Source organism: Clupea harengus, chromosome 16 (assembly GCF_900700415.2).
Source record: "Clupea harengus chromosome 16, Ch_v2.0.2, whole genome shotgun sequence".
Lineage (NCBI taxonomy): Eukaryota > Metazoa > Chordata > Actinopteri > Clupeiformes > Clupeidae > Clupea > Clupea harengus.
Window position 1 is genome coordinate 12,368,814 of NC_045167.1, and position 25,231 is coordinate 12,394,044.

Genomic DNA, 25,231 nt, shown 5'->3' on the forward strand with positions numbered 1-25,231 from the left:
TAATCATTATGCCATGTAACTTTCTGAAAGCACTGTTTTTTAAGGTGAAATCCTGCAGTGCTGCCACCAATAAAGCTGAGTGAAAAAGAATTACCCTAACAATGACTGCTCCCAGTTGAATCAACTCAGTATGCATGCTGGTTTTAGTCCATGTTAAGCAGGGATCTAGTCAGGTTTGATAGACCTGTTAATTGGCCACAATGCTGACTGACAGTTATCTTGAGATACCCTGTAATGTTATTGTAGGAGAGGGAGAGAAAACAAATGCAGGAAGCCCAAATGACCACTCTTACACAGAACATCTGGCCTACCATTGATGCTATGTTAGTTTGACTTTATAGTCAAAAAAATATCACAAACCTATCGAATGAGGATATCAACAAACCACAATAGCCTAATATTTAAGGCTTTATTGGTTGTCAGTGGGTTTGTTTTTGATATCATATAAGACAAATATAAAGCTGTCTGCCTAGTCTATATAATACGAATACGAATAGTTATAATAAATAAACAATAATTATAAGATTTGTATTATTATTGAAGACCTATTAACAGAAAGACGTAGGTCAAATTTCCATATCTGCAATTCATGCTTCCAGTCTTCCAAAGCCAAACGTGTTAGAACTCAGGTAGCACACCATTCTACACCATTTAAGGCTTAGAATAATCAAGAATAAAGGTCTAACAAAATTATCTCAAACATTACAGTTTTGTCAGTTGGCCCCCTTTAAATATACCTCCTGACATCATTCCCGGACAGAATGATGTGATAGTATAACCGAAAACCGTTGACTCTCCAAGGCATCGTTTACTTTGGTTAGCTGCTTACGCCCACCTGCACTTGCCACTTGGCGAAGATGAGGAAAAACCTCACATTTCCCGCCCCTGTTCCATTGAGAGTTGTGGATGTGCGCTCTGATTGGTTGTTTCGAACAGCGCTGCGTGTCCAGCAGTAGTTACATTCCATGGCGCTGAGGAACAACAACTTTGGAGAATGCTGTTTAACTGACATCCCACGCCACATCGCAACTTTGTTACTGTGTATGCTTCGACTGGATGCCTTTACTGGCTGTTTGAAAACATTTCAAAGATTTAAAGACATTGAATTTAACCGCTGGTAAGTCATTTGTTTTTCGTCTCTTTATACGCTTTTTTCTTGCATTTTCTTCCTAAGCCACGAGAAAGTAAGCGCAACAAGTCGCCCATGCACGCTGCTGCTAGCTAGCAGAAGTGTGCCTTTCTAGTGGTCTATAACGTTAGCAAACACGCTCAAAATAGTGGTTAGGGCTTCAGGATATTTAATTTTTAATGCAGTGTGAATCTCCGTTTTTCCTTCTTTTTGTCTTTCTCTCTGACGAATACATTTCCCTGTCCTTAAAAAATGCTGAACATTTTAACGCCAATTAGTTGCCCGAATCTTGTAACGTTAAGTTTAGGTTTTCACGTAAATTTGGCATTGGTTAAGGTAAACCATTACAGCTATAATGCGACTTGTTCTTAGACAAATCTCAATGCATTTTACCTTTGGACCCTCGGCGTAGTCCCATAAATTGAGGCAGCCCCTTTAAAATGCAACGTTAGGTTTTTCCCCCCCCTCTTTCAGCCTTATTAGCTACCTGTATAAATCTTATTCGTCAATAAAGTATTATTTTATTGTTCAGCCATTTTAGCAAACGAAACGCCTCGTGAATCCAGTTCCAGATATGTAGTGTTTTGCAATTAGGTGTGAATAAAAGAAAACTCCATGTGCATTCATTTTTAATGTACACATCCTCAAGGTCTCCGTGTCTCCTGTTTCCTTTTAGTCGGAGGAAAGGGTTGCAGGTGTTTCCCTATGGTGGGTCTGCCAACGCAGGGTAGAGTGTGTCAGGGCCGTGAAGGGGGTTTAAAAACCCTCCCCTGTCTTTCAGTGGTGTAGGCCACAAGAGAGCTTTGTATTTGTACAATGTATTTTAAAAGAGCGCCTGTAGTCTCGGGTGGAGCTTCCCTGACAGGCTCACAAATTTGGAAACCCTTCGTATCCTTTTGTGAATATCTATCCTAAACAACAGAAGGCGAGTGCAGTGTTTAGAAATGATGGCACACTTTTTCTCTGATTACTAATGAGCACACGCGTGCAGACAGGAACTGTGCCCCTAAAAATGGCCCAGATTTCGCTGCCAACCTCAAATAGCCAAATACCATCTGTCCAAAATAAACTGGCATTAGATTGCAAAATGTGGAGCATGGGAGCCTCCTGAACAGGAGGAGAAAGACCAAAAAAAAAAAAAAAACCCATGTGAAAAGATAGGGATAAGGCTTAATGGCCTAACCCTCGCTCTGAGCCATATGGGGCGTGATCTCCACAAGGCACAATAGCAATCATAATGACTTTTAGATTACCCAGTTCATTAGAGGGTCCAGCTGATGACCAGGCGAGAGGCACAGCATTGGAGGTTCTCCCCCAGTCACTATGGTCCCAGTTGCACCTTTGGTCTTGTGCCAGGAGTTTGTTGTAGGCCATCCTTCTTTCTTTTTTTTTTTATCAATCATGGTTCTCAGATGACAAGCTCCCAAGCATCTCCTAGGCAACAGTATCTGTTTGCGCTATGCCATCAGGCCAGAACCCAACAGCATGTCACTGATGGTTTCTATTACGCCTCTTTGTCTGTTCTGCACCATACAAATTCATTCATAGGTACAAGGAATGGAAATGAATTTGACCGATACCTTGTTCAGACGATCTGGTCTGTTGATATCCCATCAAAGAAATACAGTTGAGTAGAGTTGTTTGCAAAGCATTCCCAGTGCCATGACGCTTTATTTGTGATGTCTTGGTTTTCATAAAGGTTTAACCCTATTGGTTTGACTCTGAACTGGAGTAAGGGCACAAGGGTTAGTCAGAAGGTCAAACCGGTCAGTTAGTAGAATGAGAGTTTACTCAGTTTCCATCTTCACCTTTCCCTCCCCCTCCCCTCAATCCTTTGTCCCCCAATCCCATCTCAATCCCCCTGGATTATCATACAGCACGGTTTGTCTGGATGAACCTCCAAAGCCTCAATGCTCTTTGTTTTTCTAAATCGGTTGAACCCGCTATCCATTCACCTTGTGTCTCCTTGACCTGGCCTTTTTGCTCAGATAATAGTAAACCTGTCTGAGTGTCAGGGTGGACTTGCCTCTCTGTGGTACTTGTCATAAGTCTAGGATGAGGTAAACCTCCCTCAAGCCAAACACCAGTGGCTTTGTAGGCTACACCAAGCATTGATGCCACTGAAGTCAATTAATCAGGCCTATTAAAGTCAGATATGCTGCTAGACATGATTGTGTAGTGTGCATCTCCACAGGAATGGTATAAATTGTGGCTCAACGTTAAAGGGTTTATTTGGTTTACCTTGGTAACCGCAAAGGACAAATGGTGTGATGTCTTTTTCACAATCCAGTGCAGAGTTTAATTAGCTCTCCACGGATGGTGGCTGGGGCAACTAAAAGACCATCAACAAACCCTTTTGAATTTAAATGTTTAGAATCTGGGCCAAGTTCACTTGTTCAGATGACCATAGCAAAGGCTGGGGTCTATTCTCGCTATTCAGAATGCTAAAAACGAGAGGAGCAAAGGCTGTGACCATTACTGAATGTTGAAGTTGATTAAAAGAAGACACTGTTTTTTGGTTTAGAAGACTGTCCATTTTAGTGGCTGTTAGTCTTTGTATATTTTCAAAGGATCTTTGGTGTCTCTGAGTAGTGTTTGGTCTTTTTGAATGATGCGAAGTGCCGTGTTGCCATGATATTTAGAGTGATGAGATCATTGGCTGGCATGCATGCACGCCTCTACTCTTTGGCAGTCAGCCAGAGTCCTTTGCTTGTCCAGGCTTGATGACTAATACCTTTTAACTTCATTAGACATTCTTTCAGCAGAAGTGGCATTTATGAAGATGACTGGTCATTCAGTTACAATATTGCTTTTCAAATTCTGGTTGACTATGGATTGAGTAGGACCGTCCAATCAAGTGCACATCCAAAATTGGCATCAGGTGTGGATCTGCATCAACGATCCACTCATCGGGGGAATAGGATTGGCAGGTGGAGACTCTTCCTCAGCCACGCTCTAGTCTGGAAGAGGGGCTTTCCTTTGGGGGAGGAGAGGAGGGTGGGGGCCGCTGTCTGAAGGATGCTTTATGGGACGCCCAGGGTCGCAGAGACCGCACTAATCTTCAGAGCCTTTGTGGAGCGGCGTGCTGATCGATGACAAGAGGGCCCTAATGAAACTAACTGACGGGCCAATTAAAGCCAGGGACAAAGAACTCATCAGCAACAAAAGAACTTGCATAATATTGTGCATGTGGGGGGTATTCCCTGAGGGTCCAGTGGGAGGGGGTGTTTAGGATGTGGCCCCACGTGCAGACCACTGGTGCCCACAAACACCCCACACATTTCTGTATTATACACCCACGCATGTACGCATTGGCCACGTGCCGGAGAAGAGAAGGCGTCTCATTGGGGGAAGCATGTCTGGGATGGATGTGATCCTCTTAGGCGATTAGGGGAGGCTGTCAGATGACCTGCGTGAAAGAACATGTGGGCATCCCTCCTCTCTCTCCCCCGTCCTGTGTTTATTCTCCAGGCTACTCGCAGACGTCTCCCTGGATGTAATTAAAGCCCCAAATCTACTGTGTTCACGCAGAGATTCATTATTGTGGGATTATTATATCAAACCACAGACCATGCATCCGGCTTTGACGTGTACAATGGGCAAGACGTTAGCAACCCCCGAAATTACTTTTCCATTGTTTTTTGTTTGTTACGTTACAAATAAATCAGTATTATATATACACTAATCCTACTTTGTTCCACTTCTATAAAGGGCATATTTCCATTGATATAATGTTTCTATTTTTGTTTTTTAATCTCTTGATTTTTGCGTCATGAACTTTGCATGAGTCATCCCTCAGTGCTTATGGTACATTTACGTGTGCGGACAATTGTGCTAGGTCATGCACAACCACAGATGCAGCAATGAGCTGAGGCAGCTAGTGCAATGAGGACAGAGCTGCATCCTCCCCCCTCCATCAGCCTTCAGCAGCAAGATGTTTGAAAAATGTGTAGCGAGAGTGTCGTCATGCAGCAGAACATTGCTACTCTTTGATGATGCTTACACACAATGCTCTGATGGTCTCTGAGTGGAATTTCTACATAATATGCCAATAACTTATGGAGAGTGAGCCATGGTCTCACCACAGGGTCAGTGTCATGTCGTGTCCTTTCCTCTTTCCTGCTGCCAATTTGTGTCCTTGTAGTTGGGAACATAAAACACGTTTTTGTTGTTTTCCTCTGGTTCTTTTTTTTCCCCTCTGTTCCTGCCTTCAGCTGACATTTAGTGGACTGGCCCATCGAGCTTTGCTGTCAAGCTCTTTGCCAAGAGGCTCAGATGCTGATCATTGTACAGAGGAGTTTGCCCTTTCCGCACTATTGTTTTCCCCCACAGTGCGCTACACTCAATTAAGTCTCTCTCTCTCTCTCTCTCGCTCGCACTCTCTTGCTCTCCATATATCCCCATGTCTTTGCCTCCCACCCAGTCCCCGTCCTTTCTCTGGTATTTGACGCCAACAGAAGTATGCAGAAAAGACTTATTGTTGTCGTATTCTCTCTGCCCACCCCAAACTTTCCGAACACTGTTGTATTTTTCAAAGGGGTAAGGCTCTTTTGTTGCCAAGGGCTTGAGTCCATCCATTGGGTGTACCGTTTAGGGCTTACTTACTGTGTATGTGTGTGTGTGTGTGTGTGTGTGTGTGTGTGCGAGACAGAGACTTGCCTGGTGGGGGCTGTGGGGGGTACAACAATGGGTGTATTGTGAGATGGCTTGGGCTGGATCGGGGGGTTTGAGCACCGAGCGAAGCTGCTTCATTAGTCAAGCCGCTCCCCCCCCACCCCTCCTCTATCCTTCTCTCCCTCTCTCTCCATCTCCCGTTCCCTCGCTAGCTTGCTCGCTCTCTCGCTTACACACTCACACTCGCGTTCAGGACTATCACTGTCCGCTTGGCCGGATGCTCAGCTGTCTCCTGAACTGTTCCGCTGCTGTGTCCTGTTCAGCTTGCCCTCTCCACACTAAATCAGCATCCAAAGGGACTCCATGCTCTAACCGGATTTTCTCAAATCAAGCAGGCTGGTGTTGTGGGCTTTTTGTTGTTTTGTCCCATCCTTCTATAATCTGAACAAGTCTTTTGTTCAGTGAGGTAGGTGTCATTTCCTGCTGTCATTGTCACTGCTGGTATGTTTTATCTTTTGCATGGCATAGCATTTTGCTTGTTTGACATGCCTTGGTCTTGGTTTCTGTTTCATCTGAAGTCTGAAAAAAAGAATGGCATAGTTTGGATAATCCTGAGGGAAGTAATTTATTGCAAGAATTTTAATGTAGCCTTTCGTGGGATGGATAAGAAAGCTATTGATTTGCGGTCCCAAGCTCAACTTCTTCGATTGGCAATGGAAGTCACCCTGGATGCAACCTCGCTGAAGTGAGAATTGAAGTGAGGGTTTGTGCAAGACGGGCTGCAATCTGGTTTTTGTTTCCTCAGCTGGGCTGTGTGCGTTGACAGGACCATCTGAATTCTGTGTGGGAAGGGAAGACACACATATACATACATGCACACACACACACACACACACACACACACACTCTCTGCTGAAGGCTGTTGGGTGGCTGGGGGGATGAATATCAGGGTAATCCCTAACATCCTGTAAGAAAGCTGGGCTCAGGACTCTGCTCCCCCTGAGAAAAGTAAGGCTCAGCCAAAGACTCACACACAGATGTTTTACTTGCCCAACTGAGAGTAATGGAGTGCTGCTGAAGGGGGACTCGATCCGTATCCATGGTTAGTCATCAGCAGATTTTTCTCAACAACAACAGTGTTTTTGCTCACAGTCTACATATGGGCTTCATTGGTTTGAAAGGCACATTTTGCAAATGTTTTTCTTTTTTTCTTTTTTTTTGCAAGCCACATTACTACTTTTAATATGAAAAGACTCTGCTGTGATGGTTATCTGACAACATTTGAATATGTAAATATCATGAAAGCCATGTCCGCTATGATGTCGACCACAGGAATTCTTGGCTTTTATTAATTTTCAGTGCTCTCTGTTAAACTCCCGACCTCTCTAGAAGGTGGCCTGTGGCTCAAACCATGCAACATTTTCTCAAGTGTTTTTGTCTCCCAGTTTCCTAACTGGACACTTAATGTGAGGCATTTCAGATCTGTTCTTTACACGTGATTTGGCCTTGAGTTGTGTTTCCAAACCTCAACCGCTGTGAGGGGAAAAACAAGTATGACTACCCCACAAGATGAGTCAACATGGACTCAAGAAAATGTCCTGAAGGTAGTGCATTCTCCCTGACCGAAAAGGCTGATGAAGTGTACTGTTTGAAGTGCGCTGTGCTTAATATAGCCCATTTGCAGGGCATGGCATGAGTTGGCACTAATTAAGACTGGCTGTATTGATGAGCAAATAGCAGAAGGGGGGTTTTGTAAAGACATTGCTGAAACCCTGTTCAGATGGCTCAAACTGACATGGTTACCTTTTATTCGCTACTTCACTCCCTCCTAAAATCAGTTTGCGGTCCTCTGCATCACAATTTGGAAGTATTTAAGTCTGTTTTGGATGAAACAGACCGTTACAAATAACAGCTTTCTCTCTTACTTGCAGAATGAAGAGGTGAACATCTGCGGAGCTCCGTGATGGCAGTTCAGGCCGGGCTTCAGGTACAGAATACATAATGAACCTCTCATGAATTCTGATCTGTGCTGTTCTGTATGTGACAGAAATGGGGCTACAGTGAAAGTGAGAAGTCTCCCCCCACTGGTGACCTTTTAAATATAATGATTCATATGATTTGAAAAAGAACTGGGATGCAGTTTGAAAGTTTGTCCGAATGTCCTTGCAGCTTGGTAGCGGGCGGGGGAGAGTAATTTGCCTACCATTCTGCTCCACACCTGCTTTTTTGTTATATAACATTGTATTACTTGCCACGTGAACCATAGCATGTAAAGTTAAATGGAAAATGCAGTGCCTAACTCCTAGCCTTAAGGGTGTACTGTTGGTCTTGACATGTATGCTAATGAGAACCCTGGCCATGTTCTTTTCCAGCAGCTTCCACAGAGATGCGTGATCAGTATGCAGAGCTGTACACAATATTCTCGGACAGTCATACAAAACATTCAATGGCCGTAGCATAGAGCATTAGTCACTTTGGCCTCCATAACTTTTAAGCTTTTTAAATTTAACTTTTCCACTGAACTGTGTAGCTTCACAATGTGCCCACGTCATAAGATATAGGTCAGAGGGGCTTCAATCCCAGAGCTGAGGGGTCCAGGTGGTTCTCATGGTCACACAAGGGCAGGGGCGATTTGAGAGGTGACCCTCTGGTAAATTACTGGATCACAGGTGAACTGGGATGAGTGGTGGCTTTAGGAAGCATAAGCCATAAGGAAGATCTTGCTGTCATGCAAATCTCTTTCCCACAGATAGTCATCTGAAGCGTGACAAACGATTCCATCAAACCGAGAAGGAAATTCCTTCGAATTCTTATGTTACAGAGAGTAGCTTCTGTTTTAACACGGTTGTAAAAAAAAAAAAAATTTGGTTCAGCTGAAAGTTTTTTTTTTTTTTTTTTTTTTTTTTTTTCACACGCAACCTGCATCTGGTCAGGTGATGGGGCCCCACTGTAAGCTGCTGTGGTATGGTAATCAGGCATGCTTATGTAAGCCTGGGCTCCTTCCAGTCCATTTTGTATTTTCATGTCTAATTAGCTGACCTTTGTGCAATAGAGGGAAACAGTACATATGTGTTGGATTTGCCTGGAGCCAGTGCCTCATGCTCGCTCACTCTCTCTCTCTATCTGCCCCCCCCCTTCTGGGGATCATGGTTACATGTGTGGGAGTCACAGGGAAACGTGCAGAAGCGAGCAAAGAGGGCATGTGATCTCCCTGAGAACCCCGTCCAGTTCACTGCGTCTGCTCTTCCTTTGTACAATCAGAGAGGGCTTTCAGTTGCCAGAAACAGATGTGGTTTTAGCAGCGTGCAGCGAGGACTCATTTTAATGAGATGCTTCCTGTAATATCCCCGCCATCTTTAGGCAACTTTAGGCAGAAGTCGGGTTTTGGGGGTGGGGTCACGGTGCTGTTAGTGTTGTGAGGTGAAACCTGATGCCCCAGACAATAAGCAAACCCTCCCTCCTTTTTTGCCCAGAAAAGGTCAGAAAAGCAGGTCATGAAAACATTCCTATGTGTGACCAGTGTATTGTGCTTGTTCAGTCTCTATGACAATCCAACCTCCACTTATCTTACGTTTATCCTATATGGCCGGTGATTGGTGTAATGTTAGTTAGTTTTCACGGTGTCTTACGGCAAACAACACCAAACATTGTCATCAGAAATCTTCATCCGGTCTCGCTCGACTGCATGGGCCTCAATTGGAAGTGATCATGTGCACTCGTGCCTTTCATAGTGCTCAAGTTCAAAGCAGGAAAGGGAATATCTCCAGTCCCCATGTGAGGGGCCTATTGTTAGACTGACAGTGAGGCTTATGTGTGCGAGAGCAGCACTGCACTGCTGGCGCGCTGGGCTGGGGAGATAAATCTGACACGACTCCGAGTGGCCCACCTCCCTGGACGGATGAGAGGCTCGCTCCAGGCACTTTCACCCGCCGTGAAAGAACCTCTGCAGTCAAGCCGAGCTCGCCCAGCTCCTGATATGCAGAGTATCAGTTGGCACCCTCAGTGACCTGACTTCTAAATGGGCTCGTTTATTATTACTTCATTATACACTCTTTGTCATCAGAGCAGCAAGCTGACCTTTTGGCGGTGGGGACCAGCTGAGGTTTTTTTATTCTGAGTTTCACTCTGCCATTTCCTTGTAGCCCACAGTGAGGGTGGTTTTGAGGATAGTGTTCTGTCTGTGCGGGGAGGGAGGTGGCTGTGGGTCTGGACTAGGTCCCAGTAGCCTCTGTGGGTTGGGGAGCATGACGTTTTCTCTTGCTTCCAGCTCCCACTGGAGCACCCTCGACAGGACACATGAAGGCTGGGCAGTGTAGTTGTTTGCCCTGACCTCTTCATTCACCCCCCACAAACACACACACACACACACACACACACACACACATCCCAGGTCCAATGCCTCCACATTTTCATTCAGAGCCTTTTCACTGCCACGTTAATAGAGTTCATTTTTCGGTTTTGCGAAAGGTTGTTCATATTTGAGCTCAATGGCCAATCAAATTACACCCCTCCTTCCATGCTCCTGAAGCACCATGTTGATTGGCTAGGATTGTTTATATCTCGATCCAAGCCACTATGTTTGTTTTCCATTTACAGAGCCAGGACTGTGTACGAACACAAGAGTTTTTTTCTCAGCATGAATACTGAATGGACTGTGAGGCGTAGTTAGCTGAATTTGGCAAAAAAATGTATGGGATTAGAATTACAGACTGCGCTTTAAATTGACCAACTGAATATATTCTTTATGGGGTTGAAGTTACCTGTGAGAAAATGCATCTGTGAATAACTAACAAGCTTAAGTTTGGTATTTTCTAATACTAGAAAATCTTGTTTGTGGACTCAAGACCAGATTAAGAGCTTTGCATGCCTTCCCTAAGGTGCTCAAATATGAGGTTGCATTGTGAAACCGCTTACTTGCAATTAACCTGCTCAGCGACTTGAAACCTGAGAATTGTTGCCCTACTCATCGGTTTCAAAGGCCAGTTTCATGTTGGTTTCAACAAAACCCCCTTTCACCTTCAGCCATGTGAGCCACCCCACAATCATTGCAGGCTCGTTATCATTATCTCCTAGAGGGGGCCCAACTTTATTGACCACTGCCTTTGAAACTGATTTTGGTATTAAATGCTTATGCAAACAATTGAAGGTTTAGTTTCCAGGTTCATTGTCCAGCCAGTTGCGTCAGCCATGAGGTTATTCTGTGCCATTTTGTTAATGAATCCAAATCAGCTTGGACACCATACAAAGACTATTTTGTGTGATGGCTGAACGAACTGATTGACTTTCTCTCCATGTCTCTGTCACTTTCATTTCCCTTTTCGCTCTCACTCTCAGTAATATTTTGTTTTTATCTTTCCTTGCAGTCTTGGTTTGAGAGGTTCGACTCTCCCATCCAGGCTCCGCGTAGCCCCCTAGCCGCTCGCCATGGCCCCGGCCTGGCCGATGTGTTCCAGTACGACCAGTGGCTGGCTGTGCGGCATGAGGCCACCCTGGTGCCCATGCAGGAGGATCTGGCCATATGGATCACCAGCATGCTCGGTATGTCGTCATCTCCGTAATGTTCTTCTGGTCCGTGCTTATTTCTTATCTTTGGCTTATTTGTAGAAACATGACAAATGTAGTGTTCAAAAAGCATTCAGTTGTGAATGTAAAAGTGACCCTTGGACTGATGGTGCAGTCCCCCTCCCCCCCCTTATTTTCTTTTTTTCTTTAGCACAGCAAAGAACCACTTGCATAATTCCAACAGTTCATTTATTTACTCTTCACTGGTGAAATAATAGTTTGGTGTCTCAAGCCATGGCATCTTGAATTCCATTTGACTAACTTCTTGTGGAATTGAGTGTTGCGTTTCATAGAGTGCGATTCTCTACAGCCAAACCAAACCTCAAACACTTCCCCACTTCCTAGCCAAATTTGCATTCTGTTTGTACAGCTGCGTCTGGATTCTTACTCCCCTATCAACCCCTCAGTAGGATGTGAGGTTCACTTTCACACAGCCTGGGGCCCTTAAGATGGAACAGAAGTAGTAGGATAGGATTGTATCTTGGAGTTTTTAACAGTAGAGAAATTCTACCCTTTTCATATCCGTGGCATTGAGAGTAAGGGGAGAAGACCCCTTTATGGGAAGAATAAGTAAACAATTGAGGGTGTGTCTTCTGGAGAGAACTGACTCTGGCTGAATGCTGGTCTCTAAATATAGGTTGGTCAAATTCACCATAATGAGAAAAAGAAGGTAGACTGAAAGACAAGCCACCGGTAACCTTATATTTCCCCGATGACTCTGCCGAAACTGTTTCAGTGGCATGTGAGGTTGTAATTTACACCTCAGTCAAATTTCAATCTACTGGACCAGTTTTGACCTGTCTGTCTTTCTGGTTCCCGTTCTTATTTTTTTTTGCCTATTTCTCTTTCTTTCTCTCCGACCACATTCAATCCTTCTCAACACACACACACACGCACACGCACACACACACAAACGTGAACAGGAGAGGAGGTGCGAGCAGAGCACTTCATGGAGGAGCTGGGCAATGGCGTGAAGCTGTGCCGCTTGATCGAAGTGCTGCAGACCCAAGTCTCCCAGAGCTGCCCCTCGGACAAGTGGCAGGTGAGATAAAGGCCCCGCTGGAGGAGCGAGGAGGGGGGAACTCTATTGCATATAATAGCTTATCTGAAGTGCTTTTGTGTGTTCTTTTTGAGCCATTAATTTCTCCTCTTTGTACTTTGTAATTTTTTGTGTCTCTTGCAGCACTTTTCCATGAAAAAAGTGCCATTCAAGAGGGTCGCCTCTCCTGGGTCCTTCTTCGCCCGCGACAACACGGCCAACTTCCTGAGCTGGTGTCGCCAGATAGGCGTGGACGAGACCTTCATGTTTGAGTCTGAGGGCTTAGGTGAGGACACAGGGCAAAACCTTTTAGTAACACTGGCAAGTTTTGTCCTTGGTTTCCACAAAGGAGCATATGAGGTTTTTTCATTGATATTTTTCTCAGGAGAAGACTGAAATTAATGTAAAGAGTCTAATCAGTGGTTGTTCAAAATAAGAAGCTCATTGTTTGCATCTTAATAGGTGAAATTGGTACCAGGTACCGTTTCAGTTTTAATCATCACGGTGACCCCTCTAGCTGTCAGACTGAGAAGTTAGTGTGACGTGTTGCCTATAGAAACTACAACTGTGTGTGTGTTCAAGTGGTCCAATTCCTAGCACAAAGCTCCATTTATCCAAGTACCTCTATAGTCAGACTGATGGCTCCAGCTTTAGGTGACCTGTTCACCGAAAAGCTCTGACCTGAAAAACAGCCTTGAATGTTTTCCACAACAGATTAGTGCGCAAATATGGGGCGATCCCTCAGTAGTCAGGCCAAAGGCCCAGTGTGAACCCCACTGCTATGCCAGCAGATCAGACTGTAACCCAGAATGTGTCGACGCGAAATGGGCTGTAGATCGAAACCGTATCTGTTTTCAGACGCCCTTCAAAGTCCATGCCAGACTTCATAATGCACTGGTGTAAAGGGGCAGGCAATCTGAGAAATCCTTAAGAAAACAGTATGGCAAAGTATTTGTTAGTGTATAATTGTAATTTTTTGTGTGTGTTATGCATTTTTTTTTATGTATTAAAGTATGTTAAAGCAATTATTTGGTCTGAGCAAAATGAGACAAAAGTATGAGGGTGTATTTAGCCGTAGCAGTTCCTGGTTATTGAAATCTCAGTAACCGTAGGTTTTTGTGCAGCAAGCCCTATAGTCTAAGGGAAACGCCCCCCTCACTAGAGTAGGTGGTTAGAGCACCGCTGTGGCTCATGCAGCCTTTTTCTTTAGCTAATTAACAGGCTCTAATTGGAGTAGTAAACAATTCAAATGAGCATTGGGCTAAAGGTAAGCCTGCATTTCCAGTGTGTGGCAGGTCGTACACTAAAGAGCCACATGTCGCTGGCTTTAGTTAAATCCAAAACCCAGTGGCTTCTTGGGATCCATTGTGTAGACCAATTAACCAGAGTGCATTGTGTCGTCACCATGGACACAACTGAATAAGAGGCTTGCCCAGCTGATCCTCAGTGTTCCAACAAGACAGAATGACTCCACGATGAAACTGATAATGATGGTTAACAGGATTAAATTGGTTATGCCAGTGGGGTGTCTGAAGAGATGTGATTTCAATTTTCCCTGATATAAATTGTTTTAATTAAACCAGCTTTGGTAAACTTGACTTTATTTTCCATGAGGTTATAATTGCACTTTCATTTCTTCCTGTAGTTCTGCATAAGAATCCTCGCCAGGTATGCCTGTGTCTACTGCAGATTGGCAGGATCGTATCCAAGTGAGTGATGAAGTTACGCAACATAGAGCAAGGCATCAGGGACATCAGGGGGGTGTGGTTCCTGGGCATTTAGATAATCTTGTGATTTAAATTTGTTTTTAAAGTGGGTTCGGCAAAAGGTCTGTAAAGGCTTGTTGCTGTAGTTTATAGCAGCAGAATTGGGATGGGGGGCTTAAACTTGTTCTTTGCCTGTCCAGAATGTGCACCAGATAATTCTACTGTAAGTATAGCTTAATCGGTAAATTCTAAGAGGATTCTAGGGGTGAATCTGTATTCATCTGTGGTTGAGCTACTGGTATTTTCTTTATTGTATCCCCTCATTCCTTGTGAAGGGATTTCTCATGCTGTTGCATATAACATCAGCAATCTTATAAAGAATGTGTTACTCTTCATCTCCCACTTTTATCGCAGGTATGGAGTGGAACCTCCGGTTCTTGTGAAACTGGAGAAAGAGATCGAACTGGAGGAGACTCTGCTGATGGGCGTAGAACCAGCCCCCGCCGTCAAAACCTTCACCGTCTGCTGTCAGCACGGCAGCCTTTACCAAGGCGTGAGTATGAAGGCCAAACTAACTAGACCCTCCACAAACCACACCTGAATTAGACACGGAGCCAGATTCTTTGTGACCTGCTGAGGCACATGGTATCATTGCAGTGTGTTGCAGTGTGTTTCAAAACGTGACTTAGGTGAGGGGTTGAATGAATGCCCTACGTTATACCTCTTTGTTCCACAACTGGTCATTCTTGAAATGTCAGTAAGAGGATGATGCTTAAAGTGCATAAAGTGTTAGTAGTTGCCTGGCCTGACTTGTTTGTTTTCGTCAGTCTCTCCCTCCCTCTCTCTCTCTGTTTTCTGTTTGCTGCTGGTAAACACTCCCCCCATTTCCAGCCTGGCCTCCTTGAGATGCGCTGAGTTCCTGTGACAAAGCACTGTGTGGTTTCGGCTGGCTCATGACACTGCTGCGTCTCCGCTCAGTATCAATAAACACTCTGTCCCTTCTCCCAGAGCTCTGTCTGCTCTGACCCACATAGCTTGCTCCGTCCTTGAAGTGCCGAAGTACACACACACACACACACACACACACACACACACACACACACACACACACACACACACACACACACACACACACACACACACACACACACACACACACACACTCACACTCACAAAGTCAGCTCAGTGATGCAAAGTCAGCTCAGCTTCTGACTTTCCTGAACCCAAATGTCAATACACAGCCCCTCGTGCATCCTTTCTCACGTTGCCACTATACCATGTTGAGTCCCTCATCTCCTCTTACATTCAATCAGTTCATAAGTTTCCGTCTCACTTAAGTGCTTTTCCTTTGCCCACCCCACCCCATCCTCTCTCCCTCCTCTCTTGTAGGACCACGATATGAGTGATGACCCCCCCTGTAACTGTGCCCAGAAAGTGTCCATCGAGTATCTCTCGGAGGGCCGCTACAGACTCGGAGACAAGATACTCTTCATCAGGGTGAGTCGATCGGCTTTTCCCCTGGCTCTTTTTCACCCCGCGCTCTTCTGCTTGAGAGCAATACCATCTGTGAAGACGAGCTGGGCCTCAGCAGCTGTTCCTGCCGCATTCATTGGACCAGACGAGCGTGAACAGAGCCAGCGCTCTGTCTGCGCTCTCAGTCACGCTGGAACACAAGAGGCGCAGCACATTGAGCATCTCGTGTAGTGCCACGATTTTTTTTCCCCTCGCCCTTACCAGAAATGTACAATCACTATTTCCTATTTCTAGTAATCACAATTTAGTAACGTGTCTATTTTACTAGTCCATTTGCTGACTGGAAATGATGATCACAAGTGACTCATTTGGCTTGGTGAGAGCAGTGAGGAGTCTCTGCTGGAAATGCCAGTCTCATCTCCACTAATACAGTTTACAAAAAAAATACTGAGACTAAATGAACGGCCGCTGCCGGCAATATCATTCACAACCAGCCGCTAATCCAGCCCTTCTAATCGGAAAGCCACGTGTGGAATGGTTTAAAGAGCGCCAATTAGGTGATCAGTCAATACATCAACACCCACGCACACAGTTCAAACGTAGGATGCGCGTGTGCGTCTCCTCACACTCCCACCACACGTGCAGGTGCTGTAGAAGGATAATAGCCTGATATCATCAGTTTTCTAATCGCTTTCACCACTTTCCTCCCCTATTCTGTCAGTGAGTGGACTCTGGCCAGTGACGGTTCCATTCTTACCTTGGCACTGCCGTGAAACTGTCGCTACGCTCAGTGTGTGACAAGCACACAGATGGGGGTCTAAGCTCTGTGTCAAAATAGAGTAGCACTCTGTGCCGAGGCATTAACAAAGCCTGGAGTAAAGGTTACATAATCAATTACATCAGCAAATGAGATAGGAAACCTATCTATATGGGCATTTATTTAGCAGGACATGCATCTAAATATAGCGTTTACTCACTAATTTAGACGGAACCTTTTATTTACAGACTCGTGCACCATGCGTTGAATTAATGTAATTATATAATGTTGGGCAGGTGTATTTATCTATACATTTGCTGTGTAGTGTTAGTGACTGGATTCCCAGCCGAACTAACATATTATCCAGTTAAATTAATTAATTAGATTATATAATGAGAAATGTATATAGATGATGTAATATATGATTTCCATTTTAAATACATTTTATTCCATATTAAATAAAATGTGAAAAGGTCGGTGTTGATGCTAAAACAAATAGAAATAGATGGTAATTGTCTGATTTGAAAATGCCAATGTAAACTTAAAGTGGTTCCACAGATATGTGTTTTGTTGATGTTTGAGATGAATGTCATTTGTACTACCGTAGTCACTAGTTTGTTTACTTAGGTTCTTTGCTGGTTGCTGTTTATTTATTGCTTTTAATTGAGGTTAAGATGGGGATGATTGAAAAGCCTTGGAACTAGGGCTGAACGATTTGGGAAAATAATCTAATTGCGATTTTTTACCAAAATATTGCGATTTAATATGCGATTTTTTTTTTTTTTATCCTCTTTTTTCCCCCAACAAAACGTAATGAATGATTTAAATATGACCAACACAATATTAGATACATTTAGTGTAAAATATTCTTTCCCACATTTTACATTTTTATTTAACTGCTCATTACAGAAACAAGAACAACAAATCGGTGGCTTTCTTTGCCACTGTGCATTTAAGTAATTTAAAAAAAGTAATTTCAAGTATAAACACTAGGCATGCACTTTTTAAACATTGTGTGCAAAATGTACCATCTTAAAAAAAAAATAAAAAAAAATTTTTTTTTTATTTTTTTTTTATTTTTAGACCACGTTTTTTAATCGCGAACGTTGCGGTTAGAAAATCGCGTTCTATCATATCGCGATTAAATCGCAAATGCAATTAATCGTTCAGCCCTACTTGGAACTGACATTAACCCAATTGGACACTCACTAGTGTTTACGTAAGATTTGGTGTTATGTAACTTGAGTGGTCTTTCTTCTCTCTCCTTTGCTTTTCTCCCACCCTCTCTTTCACTCTCTCACACACACACACACAGATGCTCCATGGGAAGCATGTGATGGTTCGGGTTGGAGGGGGCTGGGACACGCTGAAGGGCTTCCTGCTGAAGAACGACCCAGGACGCGTACTTCAGTTCACTACCTTGGAGCAGAAAATCCTGGCCTACCAGAAGGGGCCAGCCGGTCCTGCCCTCACCTCTCAAAAGGTCCAGCCTCCCATGATGGATCCCTTGGCCGCTGTCACCCTCTCTGATGCTTCATCCACATCGACATCCTCCTCTTCGTCGTCCTCATCCTCTTCCTCTGCTTCATCCTCCTGCTCCTCCCCTACAGCCACTTCTAAAGCCCCTCTGCCTGGGCACTGCATTCCACGCTCCTACGCTGCATCCCCAGCCTCCACCCCCACCTTACAGAGGAAGGCACCGGTACCCAAGAAAGTCCTCCAGGTGACTCCCTCATTGCCAAAGAGAAGCCCGTATTCTCCTGCGCTTGTCCACAAGAAAGCAGCCCCACCTCAGCCGCCTCTGTCTGCTCCTCCACTCTCTAATGGAGCCGGCAAGCAAAAGGTCCCCACCTCCTCCAAACTGAAGCTCCGGCAGACCCCTGACGGCTCACCGCTACTGCCTCGCAGCCCCGTCTGTGCCGAGCCCAACTGCAAGCATCCAAAGTCTGCCCCGGTCACGCGCAGGGCCGTCATGTTGAACCCAAAGCTCGGGGTGACTCAGAAAGACGGGAAGCCGCCTGTGGCCCCTCTGCGCTCACGGCTGGCCAGGCGCCGAGGCTCTTCCCCAGTCTCGCGGTTACGTGTGGATAACCGTGTGCGCCGGCCTCTCTCCCCCCGGCCCCTCTCCCCGCGGTCCAACACCTCGCGGCCAGCCAGCCCCGCCAGTTGCAACTCCCTGGACTCCAAATCCTCTTCCCCCTCCCCGCTCTCCAGAGCGCAGACCCCTACCTCACGGACTCGCATCCCCACGGCCCGAGCCTCCCCCCTGACCAAGGCCAAAGAACCTGCAAGCAAGAGTCCGGCCTCATCCAGGCCCGGGACCCCTGTCTTAGCTGCTGCTCGCCCGGCCCCCTCCCGGCAGGTGCCTGCTGCCTCGCCACGACTGCCCGTCAAAAAGCAGCCTCTGACCAACCACTCCGCTCAGAAGCCCGAGGCCCCACAGATCACAGTAACCAAACCGAGCCTCAAGACACCCCCTGTCTCTCAGAAGGCCACACAGCGGACTAAGCTGGTGAAAAAGGTGGAGCCTTACTTTGAGATGAACAGGAAGCAGCAGAAGTGCTGAGCGTGTGGGAATAAGGAAGCTCCACCAGCCTCAGTCGAGGCAGACTCCCTCTGGTCTCATAGGAATCCTTAAGATTATCCAACCTGTTAGGGAACAAGCACTTGTCCGTGAGACACAGATGTGTTTCTTCAGTTTTTTTTAACACACAACATTACCAGCTTTTTAAGCAACATTGTCTGTCAATCTGTTTGATTTTATGTTTGTGTCTAATTTATTTTGTTATGATTGTATTTGTGCCATTGTCAAAAGGGTCACGAGGTGAAACCTCAGCATTTAATACAATAGAACTACTTTTTTTTGGACTCTATTTTATATCTTTACCACATACATCTGATTTTTCATATCAAAAGCACAATCAGTGTTTCTTTCACAAGACCTTAATATTCCACTGAGATCTGTTACTGCAAGAATATCAGAGACTGCTAGAGACTGTTTTTGTAAGTGTGCATATGTAACTTTGTTTTGTATACAACAATCCTAAACAGCTTTTGCTGTCCATGTATGCATTTCAACAATTACTCTCAACCCCACCGTTTTTTTTTTAATTGAAATGGAGTCCAGCTGGTTCTGAACCAGATATACCCGGCTCAGCGGTTGTGTAAAACGTTTTGACACTAGCAGAAGCAAAACTGAAATCCATGGCTGGCAAACAAGGAATTTGACTAGTCATGGTCACAGACGTTTTATACATGCCAAAGACTTCATTAATTAAATCTGTATTTTTAATCTGTTTCTTAGTGTTGACTCAGTATTTCTCTGTCAACATATGACTGTACTATATATACTGGTCTTCCTGTCAATGACTTTGCTAACCTGTTGTTGTTAGAGTGATTTAGGAAGTTCATGGTGTGCCTTTTCAGAACAGGGGAGGGTGAATTGTAGTGTCCTGGGGGTATGGGGTGAGATGTTACCTACAAAGATGTTACGGTGTCAGTTTTGTCAGTAGCCAACACTAATCCTCACAAAGTAGCTGACCTGACGGATCATTTTAACCTTTTCTACTCAATGTATAAGCTTGTCTTATTCGCTAACATGGTCTGGAGGGGTGAGATTGATATTCATAGAGTACTTTTGTGTATGTTTTATATATGAAGCTCTTTGTCATGGTTTTTGCGGTTGGTCAAGATTTTCTTTGTGAGGTAGTGTTAAGGCATAAGTGGCACAAAGCACAAGCATTCAGCAGCATGACTGCTTTCCTTTTATGAAGACAAACTACTGACTTGACTAACTAAAAGTTTAACAAATAGCCTACATGGACAGTATCCATTCATGCCAAACGCTAAACTAATAAATATATTGTCCAGTATCACAGAGCTGAAATTTATTTATGATTTCTCAAGATCTTTTATTTTTTAATTTTCTTGTTTTTATGTGTATTGTGTGTGGAAATGGATGTTGATTTGTTTGGTTATATCTACACATTGTGTTTTTTATGTAGTGTCATTGAAATAGTCTTGAGTATGTCAACCTTTTCCAGCACTTTAAGAAAACCCTTGTCATGAATGTAGAGTACTGTCTCCAACATTTGTGTGTTTGTGAGTGTGCGTGATGTCCAATAAAATAACTGATTTTATCGGATGGTGTTTGTGCTGTTCTTTCAGCCATTGCAAACATGGCATGTCTCTTTGAAAGTGACCATGATGGTACAGTGTGTGCCTTCACACTAAGCCCCTCAACAAAGACCCTTTCATGTAACCAATTGGCGAGGGTGACACAAACATTACATAAGATTCACCCAACTCTTCAGAGAGCACCTCCTTTCCTAACTTGCACGTCCTCTTCCTTCCTCTACCTCTCCTTTTCTTCCTCTAATGCTATCTCCTCTAACTAGTACTTAACTCGCACCTACAGTAGTTACATTCCTGCACTTTTTATTCCTTATGTAAAGTAGTATTTATTGTTACACTAGATCTCTTTGCACGTAGCTTGATTGTTTTCTCCTTTGTATGTTGCTTTGGATAAGTGTCTGCTAAATGACTAAATGTAAATTCATATAGTGTTATCAGCTGTAGTGTACTTACATGAAAAGAAATCATTTGGCAGCTTAGAATTGTAAATTAACATATTCCAAAAGTCAATTTTATGTCCCACTAACAGTGGTGCATTATAGTTCATATGTAAATGACTAATTTTTAGGATTTGTCCTGCTACTCCTATGCAAACTAAATTAACGACCAAATGTGTCATTTATTTACTCATTACAGACACATGTATAGTGTTTTAGATGTGAAAACATCAAAATGTATAGGAATGCACATATCAATGGCATGACAACCCATAGGCCTACATGTTTAGCTCCGATTAAGCGACGTGAGGAAGAGGAGATGGATGAATGCACTGCACACTGTGGGCAGTTTCATGCCCTGCGGTGAGGCTTTTGTTGGGCGGCGCTGCGCTGCCTTGATTGACTCGCTCCATGCTGAGGAATGGATGTCTGCATCCTGTGGTACTCCAACATGTCCACATATTCGGTATTTGAGATGATCGAGGTTGCAATGAGAGTGTCCATGACAAGCAGTATGTGCAAAACAAGAGAGATAACAGGGACAGTGCTTGAAGCCCAGAGGAAAGGACTCAGATTAAGAAATTATTTGCTTAAAGGAGCAATAGGTAGCCCGGAAGCAATGCGTTTAAAAATCGATACCGCATTACAAATTCAAAATATTGGAGAGCGTTGAGAGAGCAGGTCACTGGAACAAGAGGCAGAAGATCTAGATAAAGAGCAACAGAGAGAAGATAAAGTGCAGGTCTCGCATATATATCAAGTTAACATATCTATCAAATGATCAAGTACAGAGAGGATGATCCAGAGGAAGAACGACAGGGAGTGTGTCTAATGCTGGCGAAATTTGACCAGAATCAGAATCAGAATCAGGTTTTATTGGCCAAGTAAGTTTGCACAAACAAGGAATTTGACTTGGTAAAGTGACTCTCAGTGTGCTTACACAAAATATACAACACAATACAATACAATACAATACAAACAAACAAACAGTGCAACAGTGCAATGGACTAAGGAGTTTAAAAAAGTATGTACAAGGCGGAATGGCTATATACAGTAGCTGTGAAATGTTGCACAACAGTAGTGCAAAGAAGAAGTGGAGAGTGCGAGAAGTGCAGGGATAAATATATAAATATAAATATATATGCTACAGTGGGTACAGTGGGTTGTTCAGTAGTGAGACGGCGAGGGGGAAGAAACTGTTTTTGTGTCTGGAGGTTTTGGCGAACAGTGATCTGTAGCGTCTACCAGAGGGGAGGAGTTTGAATAATTTGTGTGCGGGGTGTGAGGGGTCTGCAGTGATTTTTTCTGGAAAGACAGTTGATTTTTGCAGTGACCACATCCATTATTTGTTACAAAATTGAATTAACTATTCTAAAACCGGTATATAGTTTATATTCGATTAGATGAATAGCTAGTAGCCATGGATATGTATGAGTAACATTACTCTTTGGACGTCAGTATTTGCTCCACCATAGAGTAACCGCCTTGGTAAATTGGACAACTTAGAGAAAAAATTGCCGTTTCTGCCGTAGGCTATATTTCTGTCAGGCTGCTTGTTGCTGAGGTAGGTAACAGTCGCTCCTCTGGTGTGACTGATAGCAGTATCTTAGCGTGTTTTCGTTAAGGCCTTCAGTTTGGCACGTTTCCTTAATCTCGGATGACATATCATGGTCATTTTATGATTAAGTACTTATTTTGGGACTAGGTGTGCTAGTGTTTGCATTCATTTGATTTGGAAAAGTATTGGCTGGAGTGTACTACTGTGTTAGTTTAATGCTGCCTCCTACTGGGTGATATAAGAATTACTAAACCTTTCCCCACAGGCTTGAGATGCTTTTGGGTCATATCAAAGTCCCTCCATACTTAAGGTAATATAAAATAAAAAAGCTGCAAAATACACCTTTTAACAAACAATTTGGGCATGGATATTATAGGCCTACATACATCCATTGACCTCTAAGATGTCATGCAGTTACAGGAATGAGTTGAACAAATTGAAGTCATAAGATGAGAATGAAGTGATTTATTTAATTTGACCTTTATTGGCTGACAACTGCACTTTGAAACCACTCCATCTCAAGATGGGAAAAGAAATACATAAAGGCTGTCACAAAAAATATGAATGGCTAACTACACAACATCTTTACAAACCATAGTTACTCGACTACTCAACATTAGTACAGCAAAAACAGATACTATGCAGTGCCAATGAGCAGTGCAATCTACCAGTGACATTAGGCTACAGCTGACATCACACGAGAAATACACTCACTACAGCGTTGTGTCCCTAAGCCCTATAGCAGAGGAAGTTTAGCTTCTCCTGGCAGTCTTGGTTTTCCCAGCGGCTGCCATTACGACTGCGAGCGCCACAGCTGTAAGGATGTGCCGGGCAGCTGGACAGGTTCCCCTGTGTAAACTTCTGGTCAGCCTCCTGAGTTTCACTCACCCACAGCCACTCGCCTGCCAGAAAACGCAGGCTGGTCCACACCTGGGCGGTCTGGGCATTGCTGGCCTTCTCGTCTGCCAAGGCCATATCCGTGTCGGTGAGCAGGCTGGCCAGGTCAGTGTACTTTTCCCTGCAGTAGAGCAGCGCCTCCTCCCAGGACATCCTCTCGGTCACCAGGATGATCTCCCCGCTCCACTTGAAACAGAAGAATGCATTTGTGTTGTAACAGTTCTGATCGTTCCACTCCCCAGTCAAATACCACAGCTCAACACAGGATTCAGAGTTAGCCTCAGAGTTAGGCTCTCCATAGTCCCAATCACTGTAAGTGGACACATCTCCATCTGACCACTCCCAGGGTGAAGTTATACATGTCTCAGCAGACTGGGGGTGACATCTGTGCAGACCAATCCAAGCGATTTTGGCAGAAGAAAGCACTAAGTTTACATTCAGGATGTAGTTTTCCGAGTCGGTTATTATGGTGGACAGGTCACTGTAATATTGTCTGCAGTAGCTCCGAGCATCCTTCCAGGTCATTGGAACGTTCACCAAGAAATGCTTCCGGACCCGCACTCCAAGGGCTAGTCCACCGAAGACCACCCAGAGAACAAAGACAGGTGTTGCCCTCATTCTCGCCAGACAGTGTTTGAACCATGGGCTTTAGTGCACGACTGTCTTAAACAGCAACTGAACACCTGTAGGCAAATCTGGACTGCATTCAAATGGCCATTTCACTGTTTTACAATGCAAAAAGAAAAAACAAACTCTCCAGACTGTACATTTGTTCTGTAAATATACACAAATACATTATGTATATTGTACTCACAAAAACGAATTGTATTATATATTGCATAGAAATACGCATATGGATGTGCACACACAAAGTCCAAAGATTTATTCATGGTCACACAGACCAAATATATCAAAATGTATTATTGACCACAATTACTTACACATCTGTTAAGACTGTTCATTTTGTACACTTTTTCTCATAACAAAAGTAAAGTGGCTCAAAGGTCTGACTGGCCATACAGTTTCTGGGTAGGAAGAAAATAAAAATGTGGGGAATTATCATCCCAAACATACTATGCACATGCTTGCAGCTACAACCAATGTCTTTTGGACTTAACATTTCAAAGTGCCTATAACCTATAGTGCACCTGTGTGAGACATTAAGCAAAGTGATTTCAGTTTGGCCAGTGCTGGTTGGCAGGGTGTGGGGGAGGAGGTGGGGGAGGTGGAGGCATGTACATTCCCGGGAAAGAGTGGGGGGGCCAGGGCATGTGGGCTGGGGGTGGCCCGGGGTACATGATAATATGGCGGAGGAGCCTGGAAGGGAGGGGGATATGGGGGGTGAAGGTTGTAGCCACTGTCCATGGGAGGAGGCGGACGGAAGTGTGGGTTTGGGAGGTGGTGCTGATAGATGGCTCTGGGGCTGTCTGGCCCGCCTCGGGGACTGGGAGAGCCCCTGGAGCGCTGGCCCCAGGCCTGGCGTGGCTCTCGTCTGGGGGGTCTTTTGTTGCTTGGTTTCTGTTTCTCCTTATCACCCTCTGCAGAAGAGGAAAGAAAATATCAGAAAGTCCAGGGTATGGTGCACAAGGCATGGGAGTCCAGGCCCTGGACCCCTGTCTTAGCTGCTGCTCGCCCGGCCCCCTCCCGGCAGTTGCCTGCTGCCTCGCCACGACTGCCCGTCAAAAAGCAGCCTCTGACCAACCACTCCGCTCAGAAGCCTGAGGCCCCACAGATCACAGTAACCAAACCGAGCCTCAAGACACCCCCTGTCTCTCAGAAGGCCACACAGCGGACTAAGCTGGTGAAAAAGGTGGAGCCTTACTTTGAGATGAACAGGAAGCAGCAGAAGTGCTGAGCGGGTGGGGATAAGGAAGCTCCACCAACCTCAGTCGAGGCAGACTCCCTCTGGTCTCATAGGAATCCTT

At 44.6% G+C, this 25,231-nt stretch overlaps 2 protein-coding genes across 3 annotated transcripts; one reads left to right on the forward strand and one right to left on the reverse strand.

Moving 5' to 3' along the window:
• The first annotated feature begins 861 nt into the window (after nucleotides 1-861).
• On the forward strand, nucleotides 862-20,420 carry gas2l3 (growth arrest-specific 2 like 3). 2 transcript variants are annotated; one of them, XM_012824511.3, is made up of 9 exons: nucleotides 862-1,117; nucleotides 7,675-7,730; nucleotides 11,107-11,281; nucleotides 12,229-12,347; nucleotides 12,489-12,630; nucleotides 13,990-14,053; nucleotides 14,465-14,603; nucleotides 15,440-15,547; nucleotides 17,596-20,420. In XM_012824511.3, exons 2-9 carry the CDS (start codon nucleotides 7,707-7,709, stop codon nucleotides 18,844-18,846), a joined length of 2,022 nt encoding a protein of 673 aa, XP_012679965.2. In that variant the 5' UTR covers nucleotides 862-1,117; nucleotides 7,675-7,706; the 3' UTR covers nucleotides 18,847-20,420. The 2 variants fall into 2 exon arrangements, with proteins under 2 accessions (XP_012679965.2, XP_031438546.1); XM_031582686.2 differs by lacking the exon at nucleotides 862-1,117 and adding an exon at nucleotides 5,982-6,209.
• A 2,434-nt stretch (nucleotides 20,421-22,854) lies between these two features.
• nitr3r.1l (novel immune-type receptor 3, related 1-like) lies at nucleotides 22,855-24,622 on the reverse strand. Its single transcript, XM_031583392.2, has one exon. The coding sequence runs from the start codon at nucleotides 23,922-23,924 to the stop codon at nucleotides 23,139-23,141; it is 786 nt and encodes a 261-aa protein (XP_031439252.1). The 5' UTR covers nucleotides 23,925-24,622; the 3' UTR covers nucleotides 22,855-23,138.
• Between the last annotated feature and the right edge of the window lie 609 nt (nucleotides 24,623-25,231).

Excerpts from the sequence above, each read along its gene's own strand:
- gas2l3 (XM_012824511.3), top strand. The coding sequence starts at position 7,707 with ATGGCAGTTCAGGCCGGGCTTCAG. Across the intron at positions 11,282-12,228 it reads ATGGATCACCAGCATGCTCG|GAGAGGAGGTGCGAGCAGAG; the intron begins GTATGTCGTCAT and ends AAACGTGAACAG. Across the intron at positions 14,604-15,439 it reads ACGGCAGCCTTTACCAAGGC|GACCACGATATGAGTGATGA; the intron begins GTGAGTATGAAG and ends CCTCTCTTGTAG.
- nitr3r.1l (XM_031583392.2), bottom strand. The coding sequence starts at position 23,924 with ATGAGGGCAACACCTGTCTTTGTTCTCTGGGTGGTCTTCGGTGGACTA.